The sequence below is a fragment of the Stegastes partitus genome, unplaced genomic scaffold, assembly GCF_000690725.1.
Source record: "Stegastes partitus isolate 25-593 unplaced genomic scaffold, Stegastes_partitus-1.0.2 Scaffold30, whole genome shotgun sequence".
Classification (NCBI taxonomy): Eukaryota; Metazoa; Chordata; class Actinopteri; family Pomacentridae; genus Stegastes; species Stegastes partitus.
The window spans coordinates 654,229-673,532 of NW_007577761.1; the positions used below are offsets into that span (position 1 = coordinate 654,229).

Genomic DNA, 19,304 nt, shown 5'->3' on the forward strand with positions numbered 1-19,304 from the left:
AAATATCACCTTTTTGTGTTTATATATAATCCATTTAGGCTAATAAGGCGCGTACTCAGTACGCTGTGGCCGATTTAGTTATTCTAGGGATATTGTGCAAACTTTTTTTTCTTCCACCACTGTGCATCACAAACAGACAAGTATCTAAAGAACACAGCTACAAAAATAACTAGACATCAGACAAAAGTCCACACCACTGCTGATTAACACAAACCAGATCAACCACAAAGCCTAAAGCAACATCACAAGTTCCAAGTAGTTAATTTGGTCCTCTTCCCTCCTTTCACGGTGCAACACTTCAGTCACAGCAGAGAACAATTCTCCCTTTTAGCCAAGCGAGTGGAACTGTGCTACCCTACACCCTCATCAGGACCTGGACCTTTAGAAGGAAGGGAGCGCCGACGAGCCACCGACACCAGATAACTCACCTGCAGCGTCTCAATCTGCTTTCGGATGCTGTTGTTAGACGGCATCTGGAGCGAGTCAATGTGAGAAAAAGATCAAATGACAGGAGACAAAGAATGAAGGGTTTGGGGAGGGACACATGCAAGTTATAAGCAAAACACAAAAACAGAGCCTAAACAGATATGACAAGAGCAGCCTGAGCTCCTCTTGTTGGTGTGGCAGTATATGAATCAATGGTAACTGTAATGATACATAATGAACTGTTCAGCATGCCACTTGTGGATACAAGGTGCATGCTGTTAATGCAAAGTAACAGTCCATTTGTATTGTACATGTTATATATTTCAACCTAGTGAGAAATATATCAATTTAAAATTGCAAAAGCAAAGTAAAAGAAGGTGTGCTGTGGTCTGAAAATTAAGACAGTGAGACAGACAAAATACACAAAGCCATGGATATAAGAGGAACAGAAGGATGAGACGAAAACAAAACGAAAAACACAATATTGCCTGTTTCACCGACTAAGCCGACAAGCAGCGACACCCAACTCAACAGTTTTCATTCGAATCCATGTCAAGCACACTCAAAATGCAAAGTGTTGTAATTTTAACCCTGTGGGCATCACACGTTAAAACAGGGCTGTACAATTACAGTATAAATGATAACCTGTTAGAATGTAAACACTGTTATCAGTGTTATTGATTGCGACTCAGAGAACACAATTATTTTGTATATTTTTCAAACAACAGTGTAATTATTGTAAGTGAGTGCATTAAGACAAGTCAATTAATCATAAAATAATGTAGCTGATGTACAAGAGTTCTTGACTTTGCTTCTCAGCTTTTAGTTTCCAAAAGGTGAACTTTAACTACCTCTCCATCCTGACTTGAATTTGCGTCACACCTGGTATTCAAATGACGCAATTTGTTAAGCATAGTGAAACACAGCCCTTATTTATTTATTCTCAAGAGCACCCACAAGGTTAAAATCACTGCTTGTACAAGAAGCCAGAAATCACTAAGATCATCGCTGCATTCGAGCCATCACACAAATCCGCAAAATTATCTCAGTCAAAGAATCAGCATCGACACTCAGTGAGCTGACTGATTTTCAAATTAAGGAAATCTAAAACGATCACTGTGGTGAAAGAGAATGCTGGAATGAGATCACTGAAAAGACAGACGGCCATTCAAAAACCATCCGAAATCACCATCACAGAGACGCAAACGGAAATTTGTCCACCACAAGATCAAACAGTCTCCACAAAAGGGGTAATCAATGCAGAATGGAAAGGACAGTCAGTGAGTCGGTCAGTCAGTCAGCGATTTGGTCAATCAGCCTCTGGGTTGAATGGTCAGGAACAGGAGGAAAATCGGTTTGATTTGTTTGTAATTGGTTTACAAGGAGTCATTAACAGACCTGAGTTAAAACAGCACTTGACATAACATTATATGGTGCATGGTGCATGCATGGTGTTTTAGATTTTTGTTTAGCTGAGAAGCAAGATATTTATAAGGATGAGTTGAAAAATGACACATAGGACTTGTTAAAATAACATTGCTGTAATTAAATGTAGGCACATAATTACCTAATAATATTTCATAACATGTTTTTTTTTTTTAGCATAGATTATAGATTTTTCTGAAACAACCCTTGGTTATTGCCTTATCAAATCAAGTGCTATTTCTGTACAGATCTGGTTTGTTGATAATGAAGGGGAAAGTACATCATGATATCCAGACAGAACCACAGAGCACACCCTTCACAACCAAGACAGCTTCTTCAGTCAGCATGTTTAAACCATACAACACTCATAATTAATTTCCTTTCAAAAAGAAATGAATGCTGCTACTTTCTCATTGTCAATTTATAGACAAAGAGCAAAGTAATGATCTTGAATTTAAGGGCACTAAGGTCACTTTATGCTTCCCTCAAGAACACCCTAATTTAATTTTAGTTTTCATAACATGAGTCATAAGACTTGAACTGAATTAGGCATTGTAAATCCAAGTAGGTTGCCCTTAAACTACTTGAAACTGAAGAATACAATCATTGTCCTACTCTTTGGAGCTGCTTTCTGAGATACATTGGGTGTAAAGGTTGCGGCTGGCAGTACCTTCAGGTGTGAGAGGCAGTTCTGGAGGAAGATGTGCCAGTTGTTGAGAAAGAACTGCTTCTGACTGACACACAGCAAACATGTCACCAGGGGATACAGAGCCTGGGGACAAAAACAGTGTCAGCATCAAAAAAAAAAAAAAAAGCAAACAGATAAGCAAGTTTTCCTACCAGCTGTAAAGTCATATTTTAATGCACTTTTTGTAATGTAACATCAAAAAAATTAATAAATTAGCTACACTCTAGAGTCTTGCAGACTACAGCTGAGCCAAGAGCAACAACAGCATGATGGAGTGGAGAGCAAAGCCACAAAACTGATTTAAGATCTACTTAATAATGTCAGAATTACTGACATGTTAATAAAAATGTTGTAAAATAAATTAATATATTACACAGAGATATTAAAAATGGACAAAATCAAGACACTTCTATACTTCAGAATAGCTGATCTGGAAACATAATTGATTAAAAGGATGCTGTGTTTATTTATTTGAAGTCCAACATTACTGCATGATGATGTCAGACTTGGTGCTCTGAGGCCAACAGTGATGTTGACCAAATACAGGATGAGAGAAATATAAAAGCAAGTATTAAAGATACAGAGTAAATAGTGTCAGGGCTGGAGGAGAAGAGAGAAAAAACTAAGATGGTAGAATAATTACCAAAGAGTGCTTCTTTCTGGAGCTAAGGTCAAATGTCGTCTGGTAGAGCATCTCCACAAAGGTTTTTAGGCATGGCACATTGACTTCATTTTTTACCGCCTGAGGATGGACAAAACATTTCTATGGATCTCAAATGGACAAAGATACATTTATTTATGTAAATTGAAAAAAATAACCTGTAAATTATTTTGCTTGTTACTCACAGCTGCGACAGGGATGAGGATCTCAACAAAAAGGCCTGCTAGAGCATGCTTTATGTCTTTATCCTTGACTTCCAGGAAATACTGGGCACATTCCTTGGAGAGAGTACAAAAGACACGTGTAAGGAAGACAACATAGCAGGTCAGACATGATCAACATACAGTGTTCAGACAACAGTACTGGTGAACCTGACCCAAGTTAATGGAACAAATGTCAAGTATGTGTACAATTTACATTTCCTGTTCCAGCAGCATTTTTTTTAATGTCTCTCCACTTTAAGGCTGTGGTCAACCACAGTAATTCCAACTGAAATTTTTCCTATTCTTTAATGAATTGATATGGAAAAAATATTCTACGTTATCTCTAGATCAACTTAGCACTGAGAACATTTGCAGCATATTTACTCATTTAACCACACTGTGTTAAATTGAAATGAGGACAACAGGCCTGGAGCAGACCAGCATGCAATTGCAAGTTTTCTGAAAATAGGACTATATCAACTGGTGATTCCAGAACAAGAACTAATGAGGAATAAACCACAGACAACTTATCTGCTGCTTTTAGATGATTTGCCATGCTTCTTGTAAAGCTGTGAAACTGCTGCTTGCAAATTTTGCAAATTTTAGCAGCATGTTTTAAAGAAATGTAGTCACACTGACATTCTAGTGTAAAGCTGATCCAGAGTAAATGTTAAATAAGGTACAGCTAGCAGTCTCCAATAGGCGGGGCGAATTCTTATTCGTCAGATTGCTGGGGTGTTTATATGTAGTCTTTTCCTCACTGCCGCCAAAAATAATGGAATAATCCTGGAAGGTGACTGACGTAGTGCTTTTACCCTTATGACTGTAACACAGACACAGTGTGAGTATTTGGTCTGATGAAAGCCTATTAACCAACCTATCGAGCAGCCAATAAGGAGACTAGCCAGCTGCGTTTTTTTCCTGTCATTTGCCTTTGTTGTGAAGCACTTTGTAGCTTCATTGTCAGTGCTGCAATGAGTGCTAACATATGTATCTGAATAAGGCAATTATCTGTACAAACAAACATCTTAATTCATAATAACATGCACACAAAAGATGATGACATTTTAGGGAACAGCACAGTATTATTATACTACTGTAGAACCAAAGCATGGGGCTCACCTGACAAAAAGAGATCAGTCACAACATACTCTGATTGTTATTTTTTTCCTTAATAAGCTGAAGCAAGGAAACGTGTGTTTTATTGATTGACTCCATTGGGAGATGTAAGCAATATTGCAGAAAGTCTAAATACAAAATGAAAATATCCTAAATTGGTCCACCTTTAAAAGATCATCCAAGAAGAAACCAAGCTACGTGCTCAAACAAAGTGATGGACATAAACCACAGCACGTTCCATTAGCACATTAAAAAAAGACTTTAATTTTAGGAGAGAACAGCAAGTGATTTTTTTCAACCGTTGTATAAAGATTATTGAAAAAGCTGCAGCTCCATTCACAGCTCTTAGCAACGCCTGAAACACACGCGCACACACTCACGTCTTGGCAAACCTCACCTTTGATCGTTACTCATCTAGCTTTATGAGCTATTGCTACGGAGAGCTGCTGAGCTTGAACAAAGAGGTAGCAGTAAAAAAAAAAAAAAAACGCCTGGTGCAATTTAACAAACACACATATTAGTCACACTTACTGAGGGTTAATTTTCATAAATACTTTAATTTACCTGCATGAATTGAAAAGAAGCCTCAAAATCTTCCACAGGATACATTTTAACCCGAAAGAACTTCATGCCCATGATGAGACTGATGATGCTCTGGACTATGTATGGACTCTGCTCTTTTTGCCTGAGCTCCTTCAGTTCTGTGATGAACTTCTTCCTCACTGCCTGAAACCTGAGCACGCACACAGAAAAATACATTACATGCATCTACATTTATTAAAGAAAAAAAAATCCTCATAAAAAGCTGAGAGTGGTTGTTAAGGGACGACTGAAAATACGATAAGCTATAAAAAAAAAAAAAAAACGGAGCCAGTATGATGCTAAAAGGCTTACTCACTTTGACTGTGTAAGAACCCCGATGACCTCAGCATACAGGTCTGCGATGATGTGCACATTGCCAGTGTTGGGGCCACAGTACCTGTAAATTCATAAAGAATATGTCCTCAAGGTTTAAACAACAACTGCATTGCTTACCATACAAGAAAATAACAAAGCATAAAACAACAGAAGCACTTCACAAGTGTGCATATTTGAAACGGAACCAGACTACATGTACACAAATGTGTTTTCATTTTAAAAAGGACAACAATCACTGTCCAGACAATTGCTTGGCTGATTGTGTCAACATTAAGCAGGTGGTTGGTTGCTTAGTTGTACAAAATAATAAGGTGGAAGAACTGCAACGGCATAAAGCAAGACCAGAGATTTCCTTAACTGCAGAATGGCTGCTAGCATAGACAAGAACGTTAGCAGCACCGGTAGTCTAATTCATTGCCTATATTGAATTAACCAAAGGTACTCAAGGCATATGTCTTTGTTTTCTTGTAGAAAATGGTTATGTGATAGGAGCGTGGTAAATGAACCAGTAAAAACGGGAGAACAGCCCATCCATGCTGAAAAATAACCCCCAGAATTTTTAACTAAACTGGGGTCAACAGCATTCAAGTCTCCTTCTGAGAGGTCCTAAACTCCAGAAGTAGTGTGGACAGTAGACATAACAGTAGCAAGAGTCATGAGTTTTAAAATGAAAACGTATTAGTGTGGATGTAGCCTCAAGTTGCTCAACAAGAGGCAATTGTGCCTTGTGAACATAATGTGACACAACGACCAGTCTATTCAGAGATAAATTACAACCCACAAGTCAGAGTGAGTATATTCATCAACACTTTTCAGTCGTGCATTATTCATGTGTGTCACCGGTCTAAGGGCATGTTGATGCTTACTTACCCCTCTTTGTGTTTAAAGTGCTTGAATGCCAGGTTTAGAACTTCATGTACTAAAACATCTGGCACTGGATGAAGAGGAATCTGTGACGTAAACAAGGAATCATTAGTCTTATTAGAAGCATTGATAGCGCTCATTCTGTCTCTTTGCTACCATTCATTACCCTCCCTGCAGGAGCAAAGCCAAGGACAACTCAGCTCTGGTCTCCAGGGATTGGCTTTTAGTTCAGAATGCTGCTTAGATTTGGACAGTCTACTTTAGAAACACACTCAGTTGGGAGTTGGTATGTTGCCATTGCATTTATTTACTTTGTTGCCCTGTTGGGAAAGCCTTTGCTAACAACACTGTAGTTAATTTCTGCACCAAAGAAGATAAAAAGTACAAACCTATTAAGCAACACCTTTATCTTTGTATGCAAATCACATAAAGTAAAGTAACCTCATCTCTCCTAAGAGTGATGAATGCTGCTCCAGAATTTAAGGACATTTTAACATTTGGATGACTGGTAGCAACAAAAAAGGCAACACTTCATAAATAAATTCTCAGGCTATACCACAAAAATCTAATACAGGGAGAAGCCTGTATCTACATGGGAAGCGCAAAAGCAAAGCTGCAGTAATGCAGTGTGTAGTTCAAGTACTTGTCAATGACACTTTTTTTCTTTTCAACAAAAGTAACAAAGAATTATTAATAGTAACACAGACCAAAAACACCAGTTCTGCAAAGAGAAAGATACAGAAGAAATACACACTGCAGTGAATTACTGTAGCAGAACTAATCACATTCACATCCATTCGCTGGGCACTTGGATAAGATAATGTCAACAACAGGTCAGACAGGTGCACTGCATTTCCCCTTCCCTATGTAAACATTCAGTCACTGAAGTAGCAAATGGTCTTTATAGGTGGTGTAAATCATTACACAAAGGCAGGGACAGCAGAGAGTCACATCGCTCACCTGTTTTAGAACTTCCACTGAAACTAAACAAAAAATGAAATCTATGGCTAAGTCTCGCCGCTCCAGAAGGTAATCTTTATCCCGGTGCTGTTCATCTCTGCAAAGCCAAAGAAAGAATAAATGTTAACAAGGACATTCTGAGCAATGTACTTCCTAAAACTACGGGTTGACAGATCAGTCCGTCAGTCAGTTTATTGGAGTCAGTAATCAACATTTTTGAAATCATTAGTGTTGTTTTTTTGTTGTTGTTGTATTTTTACAATAAATAAATAGATCTTTTTTAAAAAGCACAATTTAGCTCTAACGTAATGCGAATTGTCCTATTTACTGCAAATGTATATCAGTTCTACATATTAATTATCAATGGACCGCTATATAAACAACAACAATAAATATGATTAAGAGGAAGAAGAAGACATGAGAGCACGAATGAAACACAGATCAACATCTCACCCTTTAGACTTAGTACTAGAGCGAGGCCTGTACTCATAGGACTCGTCTTCAGTGCCACTCTGCCGCCGGTACCAGTCAAACAGTGTGCGCAGTAGGGAGGGCAAACAGTGTTCTGCTATTGAGCTCATAGAGCTTATTAACTGGAAAACAAAAACATATCTGTTAAAATACCAGGCTATTACAAGTAAAGCTAAACAACATACTAGGATTATTGTAGCATTAACGTTGAATATTGAAACCTGACAAAATTAGCTAATAAAGTCACTATAGTCGTGCAGAGAATGTCATCCAACAAGCATGAACATCGGTATTCAATAAATGAGTAGGATATAGGGTGAGAGTAGAACAGAATTTGTTTTATCAATTAATGGCTCCTACTGTAACTATTGATGGACATTTGGGAGCCTGGTGTTATATGACATTCTGACAGTCCACAACACACGTGCCTCTGCAGGGTTCATATGTAAGATCACAGTAATAAAAACACCTCATTAGCACTTTGATTGCATCAGTGATTTCACAGTGCTTAACAAATCCACTGTTTGTGTTGATAAATAAGTGTATGTTGCTTTAAGTCAACCACTGTATTTTTGTGAGAAAAGAGCAAATCCTATTACTTACAAGTACACACAGAAAACAAGAAATCAGTAATTTCAAGTTGAGATTACAGGAGCTAGTTTTCAGCCTATACATAAAACATGAGATGGGGTGGTCAGTATGCATAAACGATTTAAGTGTACGTGCTTGTTTGTGTGTTTAAGGGCCAGCGCAGCGTGATGAGGGAGGTGGATGATGGATGCTAGGCAGGAGAGTTATGCAATTGCTCCCTCTGCCCTTATGGCGCCAGGCAGATACACTCCAGCACCCAATGCTGATTTACTGCTGAGGATGACACAGCGATTCTACACTCTCACTTTTTGCGCTCTCCATACCCATTTTCTCTCCCTCACTCACAATGGGGACAGCTGGATCTATACCACCATATCCTCATTGGCTTTGTGTTGTGCTGAACAAAGCAATTTGCAGCAGGCAGGCCCATTGTATAGAGTTCTGCACCAGCTACAGATGAGGGACAGACGGGCCATTGAGTGGGGGATTGATTGGGTGGAGCTGGGGGATTCAAACACTGCGTACACATACAGAGGTAGGGGAGGACTGTTGTTGGTCCGGTGCAATGACACTGTCCAACTTATACACCTGTACATGATGTAATTTTTACCCCCTACAGCTGCACTGACCTGGTCAAATTGTGCATCTTCCCCTCTCTGCAGGGAACGGGACAGGGGTTTCTCCTGTTGGAAACGTGGAAGAGAAAGAGAGAGATGAATAAGTGTGTTACTAGCTCAGCATAGATACCCTTGCCAAGTGCAAAATATAAGATTGCTGTCAGTCTAACCGCAGGCCTGGTGATGAGTAAGCAAACAAGGGAAAAGTACACTGAAGTTTTAGTGTGGTGCATAAATACAGAGCGAGGCTAAAGTCGTAGACAAATCTGGACTTTTAAAGCAGACAGCGAATGTGCACATGATTCTATTCATACTGTAATAAGCACGCATTGATTGGGCATATTCCCCCCCATATCAAACACAGAAAAACACACAGGGCTCCCATGGATGTTTCTGAAAGGCTGTGACTTTGCACTTTTTATAGCATATAGCAGCTAGTTACAGATTTGGCTGCAGCACTGTGATTATTCCTGGGTGTACTGAGCACAGAGAAAGAACGTAGCGCAGGATTTTTGAGTCTGAAACTCTGTTTGAGCACCATCAGTGGAAAGCATGTACAAATCTAAGCAGCTCCTAAGCATGACAGTGGCTGCTTCAATTACAACTCTTTAAATAATGAAAAAATAAAGAACAAGATGATGAAGAATCTCCTCACACAAGCTAGCATTTCTTTTAACCACCTTTTTTCTCAGCACACGCCATCAAAAACTTGCTGCATGTGGACATCCTTACTTGTGCAGATGACAAAGTTTACCTCACACAAAGCAGGAACTGGCCTGAGGACTTTTGCCAGCCTAAAGCTATATCCACACAAATACGTTATAATTTCAAAACAGCATTTAACACAAAAACAACCTCCATCAAGACTAGCAATGACAAAGAGCAAGACCAGAGATTTACCTAACTCCACAATGGCTGCTAGCATTGACAACAAGGTCAGCAATGCTTGACATTTAATGTTGAATTGAACACTGGTAGTCAAGGCTGATGATCAGTTTCTTCTGGAAAACCGTCACATGACAGCAGCGTGACGAACCAGAGACCAAGCATCAGAAACGAACATTGCATGCATTTCTAAGCCTCTGTTTTAGGAGTCCTATAATGTCAAAGTAGTGTAGACGCAAAGCGTAAACACAAGCACAAATTATGCATTTTAAAATGAAAAATATGCATCTGGAAATAGCTTGAGGTTACAGTATTCACCTGCCAGGTAGCCCAAGTAAAAGTAGAGGAAATGAATGAAAGGGAAATAATGGAGAAACAGTCTATCCAGTCTGTTCCGATAAACAATTACATTACTCATCTAGCTCGTGAAAAAGCAAGGTGATATTCTCTCTTGCCAGTTTCCACACACGTCTTTCAGTTGTTCCTGAAGTGGCTAAAGGCACGGCAGTTAGTTGCAAAGGAGAAGAGGGTATCTTAGCAGTGTGTGCCACATCACGTGTCGTGTATTGAATTTCATTTCCTGTGTTTCTTGACACTCGCGTTCACCCCCTGTGGACTCACCAGCGGTTCAGCCATCACCATCTCGATCTTCTTCTCAGCCAGCACAGCAAACTCAGCAAATAGACTCTTGATGACAAACTCCCCGGGCTTGAGCTCAGGGTCGATGGTGATGCTCGACATGGCGGCAATGCTGTGTTTCTCCCACGAGAGGGGAGTCACCGAGGAGGGGGCACGGCGTCTACTCACGCTGCTGCTGACTGGTGCAGAAGCTGCAGGGAGACCAGAGGGTAGAGGTTAGGAAATAGTACAGTGGGAGTCAAAGCAGAAGGGTCAGAACAAGAACAACACTCTTGTAAAGTATGCAAGGTCATGTGCTAGTTGTAACAAAAACAGCGGCACAGACATTTCCTAAAGAGGCAAACTGAGAGAAATTGATGAGAGTGCAAAAGAGGAATATTGCTGTGCTGACTAGAGCAAACATACTCATTCTCATTTGATTCATTAGAAGTCTGTAATGACAAAATAATTTTACTCATATTCTGCATAATAATCTGAGACCGACAGAGAAACAAGTCCTATTAAGTCCTATAAGCCATTACTTATTATAACCTATGTAAAAAACTGCACATATTTGGTTGTATGTCTAAATATAGACTAAGTAAATATTACACACCGGCTGAACATTGGTCTAAAAGAACTCTTATTTGCTTTCTTACAGAGTTATTAGATGAGACGGTTGATACCACTCTCATAGCTGCACAGCAAACATAAAGCTATAGCCAGCAGAAACATGAAAACAATATACTGTGTAGCTATAGCTGTACTGGGGTCTAATGTGTCAGACTAGCTCTAGCTTGACTGTTTGGAGAGTTAGGCTAACTGTGTCCAGTTTTTGTGCTGGAGAGTGGCATCAATCTTCACTTACTAAGAGCGTGAATAGGCATATCAAAAAATGTTGAAATCTACCTTTAAATGACATTTATAACACTCTTATTACAACAACACTAAAAATGTAATGCCAACCTACAATAACATTGCAATAGAATATAATAGAATAATTTTATTGATACACAATACACTAATGCATTGCACTTATCTAGTATGTAACTTTTAATATACTAAACTGTTTTCTAAAAAATGTTTTATTAATTTCATGTGTATATCACAAATAGCTTTCTATATAGTTCAGATATTTATCACCACTGAGATTAAAATGCCGCTAAAACTGCAAGTTTATTTCTCTTGATTTGGACACAAAGAAAATCATAATATGCTTAGCTAAAAAAAATCCCATCACAGCATAATTATTGCCAAAATGATAATCATAATTAATCTGGTCAATGTTCAGCTCACAACTTTCCATTGATTTGACACTGGTTCCTGATAATGTAAACATCTGTGTATCAAAATGAAACTTAAAAGGGTGTTTCTTCACTTGAAATCAGACGCATCTCCCAGAGGTAATATAAATTAAAATGTAGCATACCTCAGTTGCTTAACATCTTTCTATCGTTAGACACAACAATTTATCAATGGTTTCTAAACAGCTTACGTTAAGGCTCTGGTGGAGGCTAGCTAGGTGTCATGTCTCCACTCAGTTACAGCAGTGAAGCACCATAGACAGGTGTGCAACCAAAAATTACAAAAGAAATCAAATAAAATAGAGTGAAATGAAGCGTTCTAATCTCAGATTTACCCAAGAACATTAAAACTTAATTTTTTGACTGAGTGCTTGACGGGATTTAAATCCTGTATAGAAATTATGTTTTCTCTTATACAAAACAGTTAAACCAGGTTTAACACGGCCAGGTTAAACGGGTGTGTAAAGAATGACGTTGGTGTGGTTTTCTTTTTCTTTTACCACAGAAAATGCTTGTCGCAAATGCAAATTAGTCACTGAGGTTACAGAGGATTACATAAATTCTTAGTAAAATGTCAAGTGTTGTAACATTTTTTTCCTGGTACTACAACACAGCAGCAGTTCTGTAATTCTTTAGCAAATTGTTAGATATTTAACCAAAAATTTAATTAGATTTACAACAACTTTGAAAGTCAAAACTTGGTCAACTAAACAGTTGACTAAACTTTGAGTTGTGAGGAAAACAAGACACTATAAAACTGAATCTTGACAGCTCCTTCAGCAGTATTTACACTGGTTTCCAAAAACACATTTATCTTGGGTCCTTAGGAAAAACCAGAGCACATTTGCATGTGGCACAGATCACTTGGTGTGTCCTATTCAAATAGTATAAGCAAAGTTTTGGTGTCTGCAGAGATGGCTGAGATGCTAGAGCCTGGTTGGAGCTTTACATTTGGCTGTGTAGGGTAAATACTAAAGCCGAATCTTATACAGGAGATCAAAATTATTAAATAAAAACAAACCTCAACCTCACAAGCAATAAGTATCACAGCAGCCCAGATTAGCTCCATCCTGACAGGAAAATATTAAACTTTTTGATACAGCTGAAAAAAAAAAGTGATGAACCTTTATTGTACTTCATTCACTCACTCTTAAAAGTACACCCATCTGTTTTGCTTTGTATTCACAAAAAGCACAAACTTCCTGGAAAAAGTACTTTGGTACAAACTCCATATGATTTGCATAAAAAACCACCCTGACCACCAGAGAAACATACATATAGGTAAAGGCTCAGACAGGCAAATGGTGCAAAAGGCACATTGCTACATAACATTCACTAGTCTTCTTGAGATTTATGCTACAGTTGGAGCACAACTACCAGTCTAGCACTCAATGGTATCAGTCCAGCCAAGTGGAGAGCCAATAGTAAACTGACCCTTTACCTCATTCCCTCCCAGGAAAGGCCTTGTTCTGTTTCTTCCTGGTTGTCACAGAAACACTCTGAACATTCTGAATAGTCGGAATACCACTGAGGAGCAGAAGTGCAGTAAAGAACTTTTTCAGCTAAGTAACAACATTCATACCAGAATATGAAGCTTAAATCACAAATATGTGGAAGACTCAATTGTTGACACACTAGATATGCCCACTGATGTACAAGGTAAGCAACTGTAGAGTAATTCTACTCAGATACTCCAAACAAACTCAGGTGACTTGAACAGCAGCAGTAACATGTTGACCTTCAAACAATACTACGTGATACATTGCTACACTCCTTACAGTAAAATTTGCATTCATCAAGAGCTGCAAACTTTAGAAAGTAGAGATAAGCTAATGACAGCATGCTCTAGACAAAAGGTTTGTTTGGTCAGTTTATCAGTCAATGTGTTGCAATTCATCTGACACAACAGGAAGCCTGTACGTTACACCTTAGATGTCAATATTAGGACAAATCAAGACACATATTAAGTTCAATACTAAATGTATTTGTTCTTGTAAATGACTGTAGAAAGCTACACTGGCTGCAACAGACATTTTTATTTATAATGATATGTATAAGTTCATTCACTGATAGAATTAAACTGACTGGTAAATCTAGTGGATAGATAGCTAGTTATTCAAATAAAATATTCATGGTTATTACAATAGAATGTGGACTTTCAGACCTCTAGTAAAGCTGCGTTTGCTGTTGGTTGGTGAGTTGGCTCCCACTGTTTGCCTTGTGTATTCGCGTGGGTGATGTGATACACAGTACTATCAATGCTGTCACACTATTACCCAGATCAGTGTGGCAGGAACTTGCAAAGGTACGCAGCAATGTGCCAGCAAAGGCAGAGAAACACAAGGAGACTGAAAGCTAGTAAACATGGAAGTAAACAACGACGGATTTAAAATATTTAATGCACTCGACACGTTTGTTAGACCTCAACTTAACTTTTGTTTGCTCAAAAGAACACTCTCAGGGGCACTTTTAAATAATATATAACCTCTACCATTAAAAACTCGAGACTATGTATAAAGTATGCCACCATTTGTTCCAGCATCAACACCCCTCTTTAAAATGTACAAATAAAATCAAAACAACTCAAATGTGCTGTAATTTAATTGCGATGATCAAATTATAATAAATTCTTAATGATTCTATTTTTTGTATACCGAGCAAATGAAAGCAGGGAGGTTTCATGGGTTGTGTAGTAGCAAGTGTTTGTTGTGTTGTGTTCATGTTGTCCAGCAGCACAGAGAGCCTTTCAAGCATTTCCCTCTTTGTTTACTGTGCTTCACCAACACCCCCAATGATGTCACATAGCCAGCTCCTAATATCCAATCAGTGTCCCGTCCTTTACCCCCTCCATCCTTCTTTTTCTCTCCCACCCTGGGCCAACTGGATTGTTGACTGGTTCACACATTTGAATACCCCAACACTGTACTTTTCCAGTCAACGGCAAAATGAGAAAAACAAAGCAAGGCAGCTTTTTCTGGGCCAAGTGTCTGCATTGCCCCTCCCTCACTCTCTCGCTCTCTTTCTCTGTAGGACATGCCAGTCATTTGTGGCATGCCAAGCTATGGTTTCCTTTCAAAACTGACCCCACTGCACAAATCATAGCAAATAATTGAAAAAAAAAAGAAAGAAAGAAAGAAAGAAAGAAAGAAAAACTGTAGGGTTGCTTACAAACCCCTCCAGAAAACTGCACTGACTGCAACTTCAGTGACTCACTTGTGACCCAAAGTCATGTCTCAGCTCTCATTCAAATCTAAATGCAAAAGTTCAAGCATGTCGTGCCAATAATATGTAAAAACACTTGAAGGCTTTAAGGAAAGCCAAGTGCACGCCAGTAATTTGGTAATTATATGCAAAATGTAACGTCACAACATCACAGATACAACTGCTGTGTTTCCACATAAATGTCAAGCGAATCTGAAGCAAACTCTCGAAATGTGGCCAAAAATAAAAACAAGAAAATGTGAACGAGGTTTAGTTCAGTTAATTACTTTGGAGATGATAAACTACGCTTTGTAGTGATGTCAGAAGGTGGTTGTATAGGCTACGCTATGCATGGCTAAAATAAAAGAGTAAAATGTGAAACAAAATGTCAAAAACCATTTTAAGTAAGTGCAAAAACTTATTTTTAATTTCCTTTTTCTAATGCAATACTTCCAAATGTACAAAAAATACACTTTTGAAATACGACTAATGTGTTTTTGTGGCAAGATCTACTGTTGAATGTTGCCATTGCCGCATTCACAATATCAAAAATGAAAAAAAAAAGACAGGTAACATTGTTCTAGATGTCCTCAAGTCTATACCTGAAACTGAAAACTATTAAACATTTGTTGGTTTCTGAGTTACCAGTTGTCCAGAGTTGTTCCTACTCGTATATCCTTAATACATTTTATCTTTGGCCTGTCTTAGCTTTAAATTTTTTTAGACCTGCTGCCCAAGAGAACACTGGTATCTAAGGTTTGCAGAACATCTTGACCTTAAAGACGGATGGTGCTGCAGCTATAGTTCTGATAAAAAGAACTGACACGCTTCTGCTAAAATGCTGCATAAGAAAATACCCATCATGTCTTGCTGTGAGAGGCCTATAAGTCGCACTCTGCCAGACTTCCATGGCTGTGCTTGAGAAATGGAGCACCCCGCAGGATTACACAACTATTACAGCAGTGACTCCACCTTGTCACAGTTAAAATAAAGCCCTCCCAACGCCTGCTCACTTCCCCTGGCAGGACAACCAGAAACAACAACCCAAACACACACACATACTGTTGGAATGCAGGGCCGAGAGTGTGTCCATTTTTTTTTTTTTTTTGAGAGACACAAAAGAATTGCTGCCAGTGTTTATGTGGAGTGGTAGTGCCAATTTTGCTATTATGTCTCAACATGCTCAGTCTCTGACGAGTTATTACTAGTTTACTCTTCACCATTACTACTTCCAAAGAAAATCTTAAAGATACAGTGCAAAAGTAATTTATTGCTGGATGCTGACAAGACATGAGTACAAAACAGGCATATACTCAAAAACCACCTCACTGCAAATGTTAGCAGGTGTTGTAACAAATTTCCTAATTTTCTTTATGCACTAGCATCACGGAGAGTAAACATGGAAGTTACAGCAGGACAACATGGAAGGGGTTTCTGAAATTAGGCCTTCTTTGTTTGAGAGGCCCAATGAAAAGTTGGCAGCCAGCACAGGGCTGGGGAGAGAGGGGGCAGTAGTTAGAAAGAGGGGTAAACGCAAGAAAGATTTGCAAGAAGTTTACTCAACAGGTGGATGTCTTACTGCTAATCCTTGTAGCCCTGGCAGCAGTTCTAGTGAGGAAATAATGGCAGACTGCAAGGAAATCGCTCATTCTTTGTGGATGTGCACAGCTAGCTGCAAGGCAGCTGTTATGCAAATGTATTACATAGTGATGTAGATAAGAAACGGAAGAAAAGCCTGGACTTCAAATGTGGTGTTTAGGGCCGGTAAGGAGGAGTGTTCTCTGTGGGAGAGAATGACTTGCATTGGTGTGGACTTTGTGCTGGTGTATACTTTAACTTTTTACATGCACAACAAGACTACAACACTGAAGGGAAGGAAAAACACCCCAAAAGCATAATATTGGCTCTCTGAAACACTGTTCTGGGAATACTTTCAGAACAAAACAATAAAACTAATTTAAAGCTATGAAACTGTGTTCAAGAGTAAAAGTCCCACTTAACCTGAAATTGGTTGCAGGGAATATAAATTAATCATAATGTAATATACACCCCCAGTTTCGTTTCATGCTGTGAAACAAACATTTTAGGAATCCAGACAACTATCAAATATATTTATTACTTTTATTTCACAACTATTTATTACCTTGAGGGAAAGAAGAGACTTCTTGCAATATTTTCTGGAATGCTTGCCATTCCTCCATGATTTTTTTTTTTTTTTGAGGGGGGGAGGGGGGCACACAACAGTTGTCAGGTTCAAACAATGGTTGCTATGTGTTTACATGAAAAGCATTTCCTATTACTAGAAATCATACAATAATCAAAGCCGCAGTATTGTCCTCAGTTTTATAAATCACATATCCTGTTCAGGGTCATGGGGTTCCAGCCTAGCCCAGGCACATACTGGGTGAGGAGGAGGACAAACACTACGCAGGTCACAAAAATAAAGACATTCACACCAATGGAAACAAGGACTTCTGATGCAGACAAGAGACAGGGACAGCATGAAAACTTTGCATAGAAAAGTTCCAGAGTGAAGACCCTGCAGTGTGAAAGAAGGAATTTATTTATTTTTTCTGTACGAAGTTGATCAAAGCCAAAGATTAGAGTTTGTACACAATATGTTTCACTGTTAATTTGCAAACTATCCCTCGAGTACCAAAGGCCCCTGAACTCTGGCAGTGTGTCACTTTCCACAAAGTTCAACAAGCTCTTTGTAAATTCATGGCAAATTCTCAACAAGAAACAACCTTACTAATCATTTCTAATGCAGGGAATTTCAACCCAACAACACTGAGATTGCCATTAACAACATTTTACTTCCATCTACTCAAATAGAAAAATTTCCTCTGCTAGATTGAAGTGCTACATTCAACGCTACCACACTTCACTGCCAGTCATTTAGAAACTGCATGCAACTTTTCTGGTATTGTCCTAAATTATTCTATTAACAAGACAGGAATTACTTTTGTAGGTAGGTAGGTAAGTGTAGGTACCAAACATCAGTCCAACAACTACATGCAAATTGGGCAAATGATGCAAAAAAACCAGTGTATCATGCAGAAATTTCTATCATTCTATATGTGATGGTCTCAATAGTTGTTTCACTTTGCATGTGGCTTTTTTAAAACCTCTGTTCATGTTCAGTGAAGCTAAATATCAGATTTTCTTCATACATTGGTAGAGGTGCTCTTTGTTTGAGGTGTCCTGTCTTTGACATAGAATGTGCAGGAAGCCCTATTAATTACTGAGACAAATCAGTAAAGCAACTCTCATTAATAACTACATTTTGATGCAATAAATGGTTACAGCTAAACTTAAAACTCTCACCTAAACTTGTTTCATCAGCAGTGGCTGATGATTGTTCCCAAAATGAAATTGTGACGTAGTACTGGCAAGTAAATGAAGCTATCATCACAATATGAACATGTGCAATCACATAGCTAAAGGTGAACTCGATGAATAAGAAAAGTTCTTTTATTTCCACATGCCATCCATTCACAGTCAGGTTGCAAACATTTGACACATTGAAGGTAGCCCTGGGCTATGGATTCACAACATTTGGCCAATCAAACAAATCCCCAACTAGCATGGTTACCGAGCACAATAACTGAGAAAGGAGAGATGAGTGAGAAAAATGTTGAGCACAGAAAATAGTTTAAAGTGAGCAGAGAACATTCAACTTTAAGTCCATATTAGTTGTAATGTCAGATTAAATTTTTATCTTTTTTCCGTATGCACAGGCTATGTAATGTTTGGGTTGACGTTCGAGGCGTAATATTATAAGTAGAAAGACATACGAACATTAGTAATCTGCATATTAAAATACGTATTTATTTAAAATCACATGGTAATCGCAATATTGAACAGAGCTATCACAAAATGTTGAGCTTCCCTTACATCATGCAGGCCTATTGTGAGGTCACTTTTTGTTCAAACTTCCATATCTGGAACAATTTTGATTGATGCAGTCTATTATGCGTGTCTGAGTGAGAGAAAGAAACGCAGGAACACCTAATGTGAAGCTCCCTTCAGCATATATATTACAAAAGAAGTCCTAAACTAATGATCAACCACTCAAATCTGACAGAATTTCACTCACTTCACTCTCGTCGTATACACAGTTAGACAATAATGTGTGACGTCTTCTGCGTGTACTGGGCCATTGTGAGCAATGTTGCAAATAATTTAAATAGCACTACTTAATGCTACTTAAAGTGTGTTAAGTATTTAGTAATGTTCTGTAATTTGCAAAAAGTGTGTTATAATCTATTTGCAAGGTCTTATCTGATTTTCCAGAAAGTCACCACTTCATGTTGTATAATAATATTGACAATGAACTATATAAATATATAT

The 19,304-nt window shown here is 38.4% G+C and overlaps 1 protein-coding gene across 17 annotated transcripts in view; it reads right to left on the reverse strand.

Annotated features, from left to right (window-relative positions):
- Positions 1 to 19,304, reverse strand: part of fryl (furry homolog, like) — a 77,024-nt gene that overhangs the window by 32,893 nt on the left and 24,827 nt on the right. For 12 of the 17 annotated variants that reach the window (XM_008299152.1, XM_008299160.1, XM_008299088.1 and 9 more), the window contains 11 exons: positions 10,450 to 10,658; positions 8,956 to 9,009; positions 7,718 to 7,857; positions 7,265 to 7,361; positions 6,311 to 6,390; positions 5,421 to 5,501; positions 5,087 to 5,255; positions 3,386 to 3,478; positions 3,183 to 3,281; positions 2,522 to 2,623; positions 429 to 473 (listed from right to left, as the gene is read on the reverse strand). In XM_008299152.1, coding sequence (XP_008297374.1) covers positions 429 to 473; positions 2,522 to 2,623; positions 3,183 to 3,281; positions 3,386 to 3,478; positions 5,087 to 5,255; positions 5,421 to 5,501; positions 6,311 to 6,390; positions 7,265 to 7,361; positions 7,718 to 7,857; positions 8,956 to 9,009; positions 10,450 to 10,569 — 1,080 coding nt within the window. In that variant the 5' untranslated portion in view covers positions 10,570 to 10,658. The remainder of the gene's footprint in view (positions 1 to 428; positions 474 to 2,521; positions 2,624 to 3,182; positions 3,282 to 3,385; positions 3,479 to 5,086; positions 5,256 to 5,420; positions 5,502 to 6,310; positions 6,391 to 7,264; positions 7,362 to 7,717; positions 7,858 to 8,955; positions 9,010 to 10,449; positions 10,659 to 19,304) is intronic. The other 5 variants (XM_008299096.1, XM_008299120.1, XM_008299184.1 and 2 more) reach the window with 1 other exon arrangement.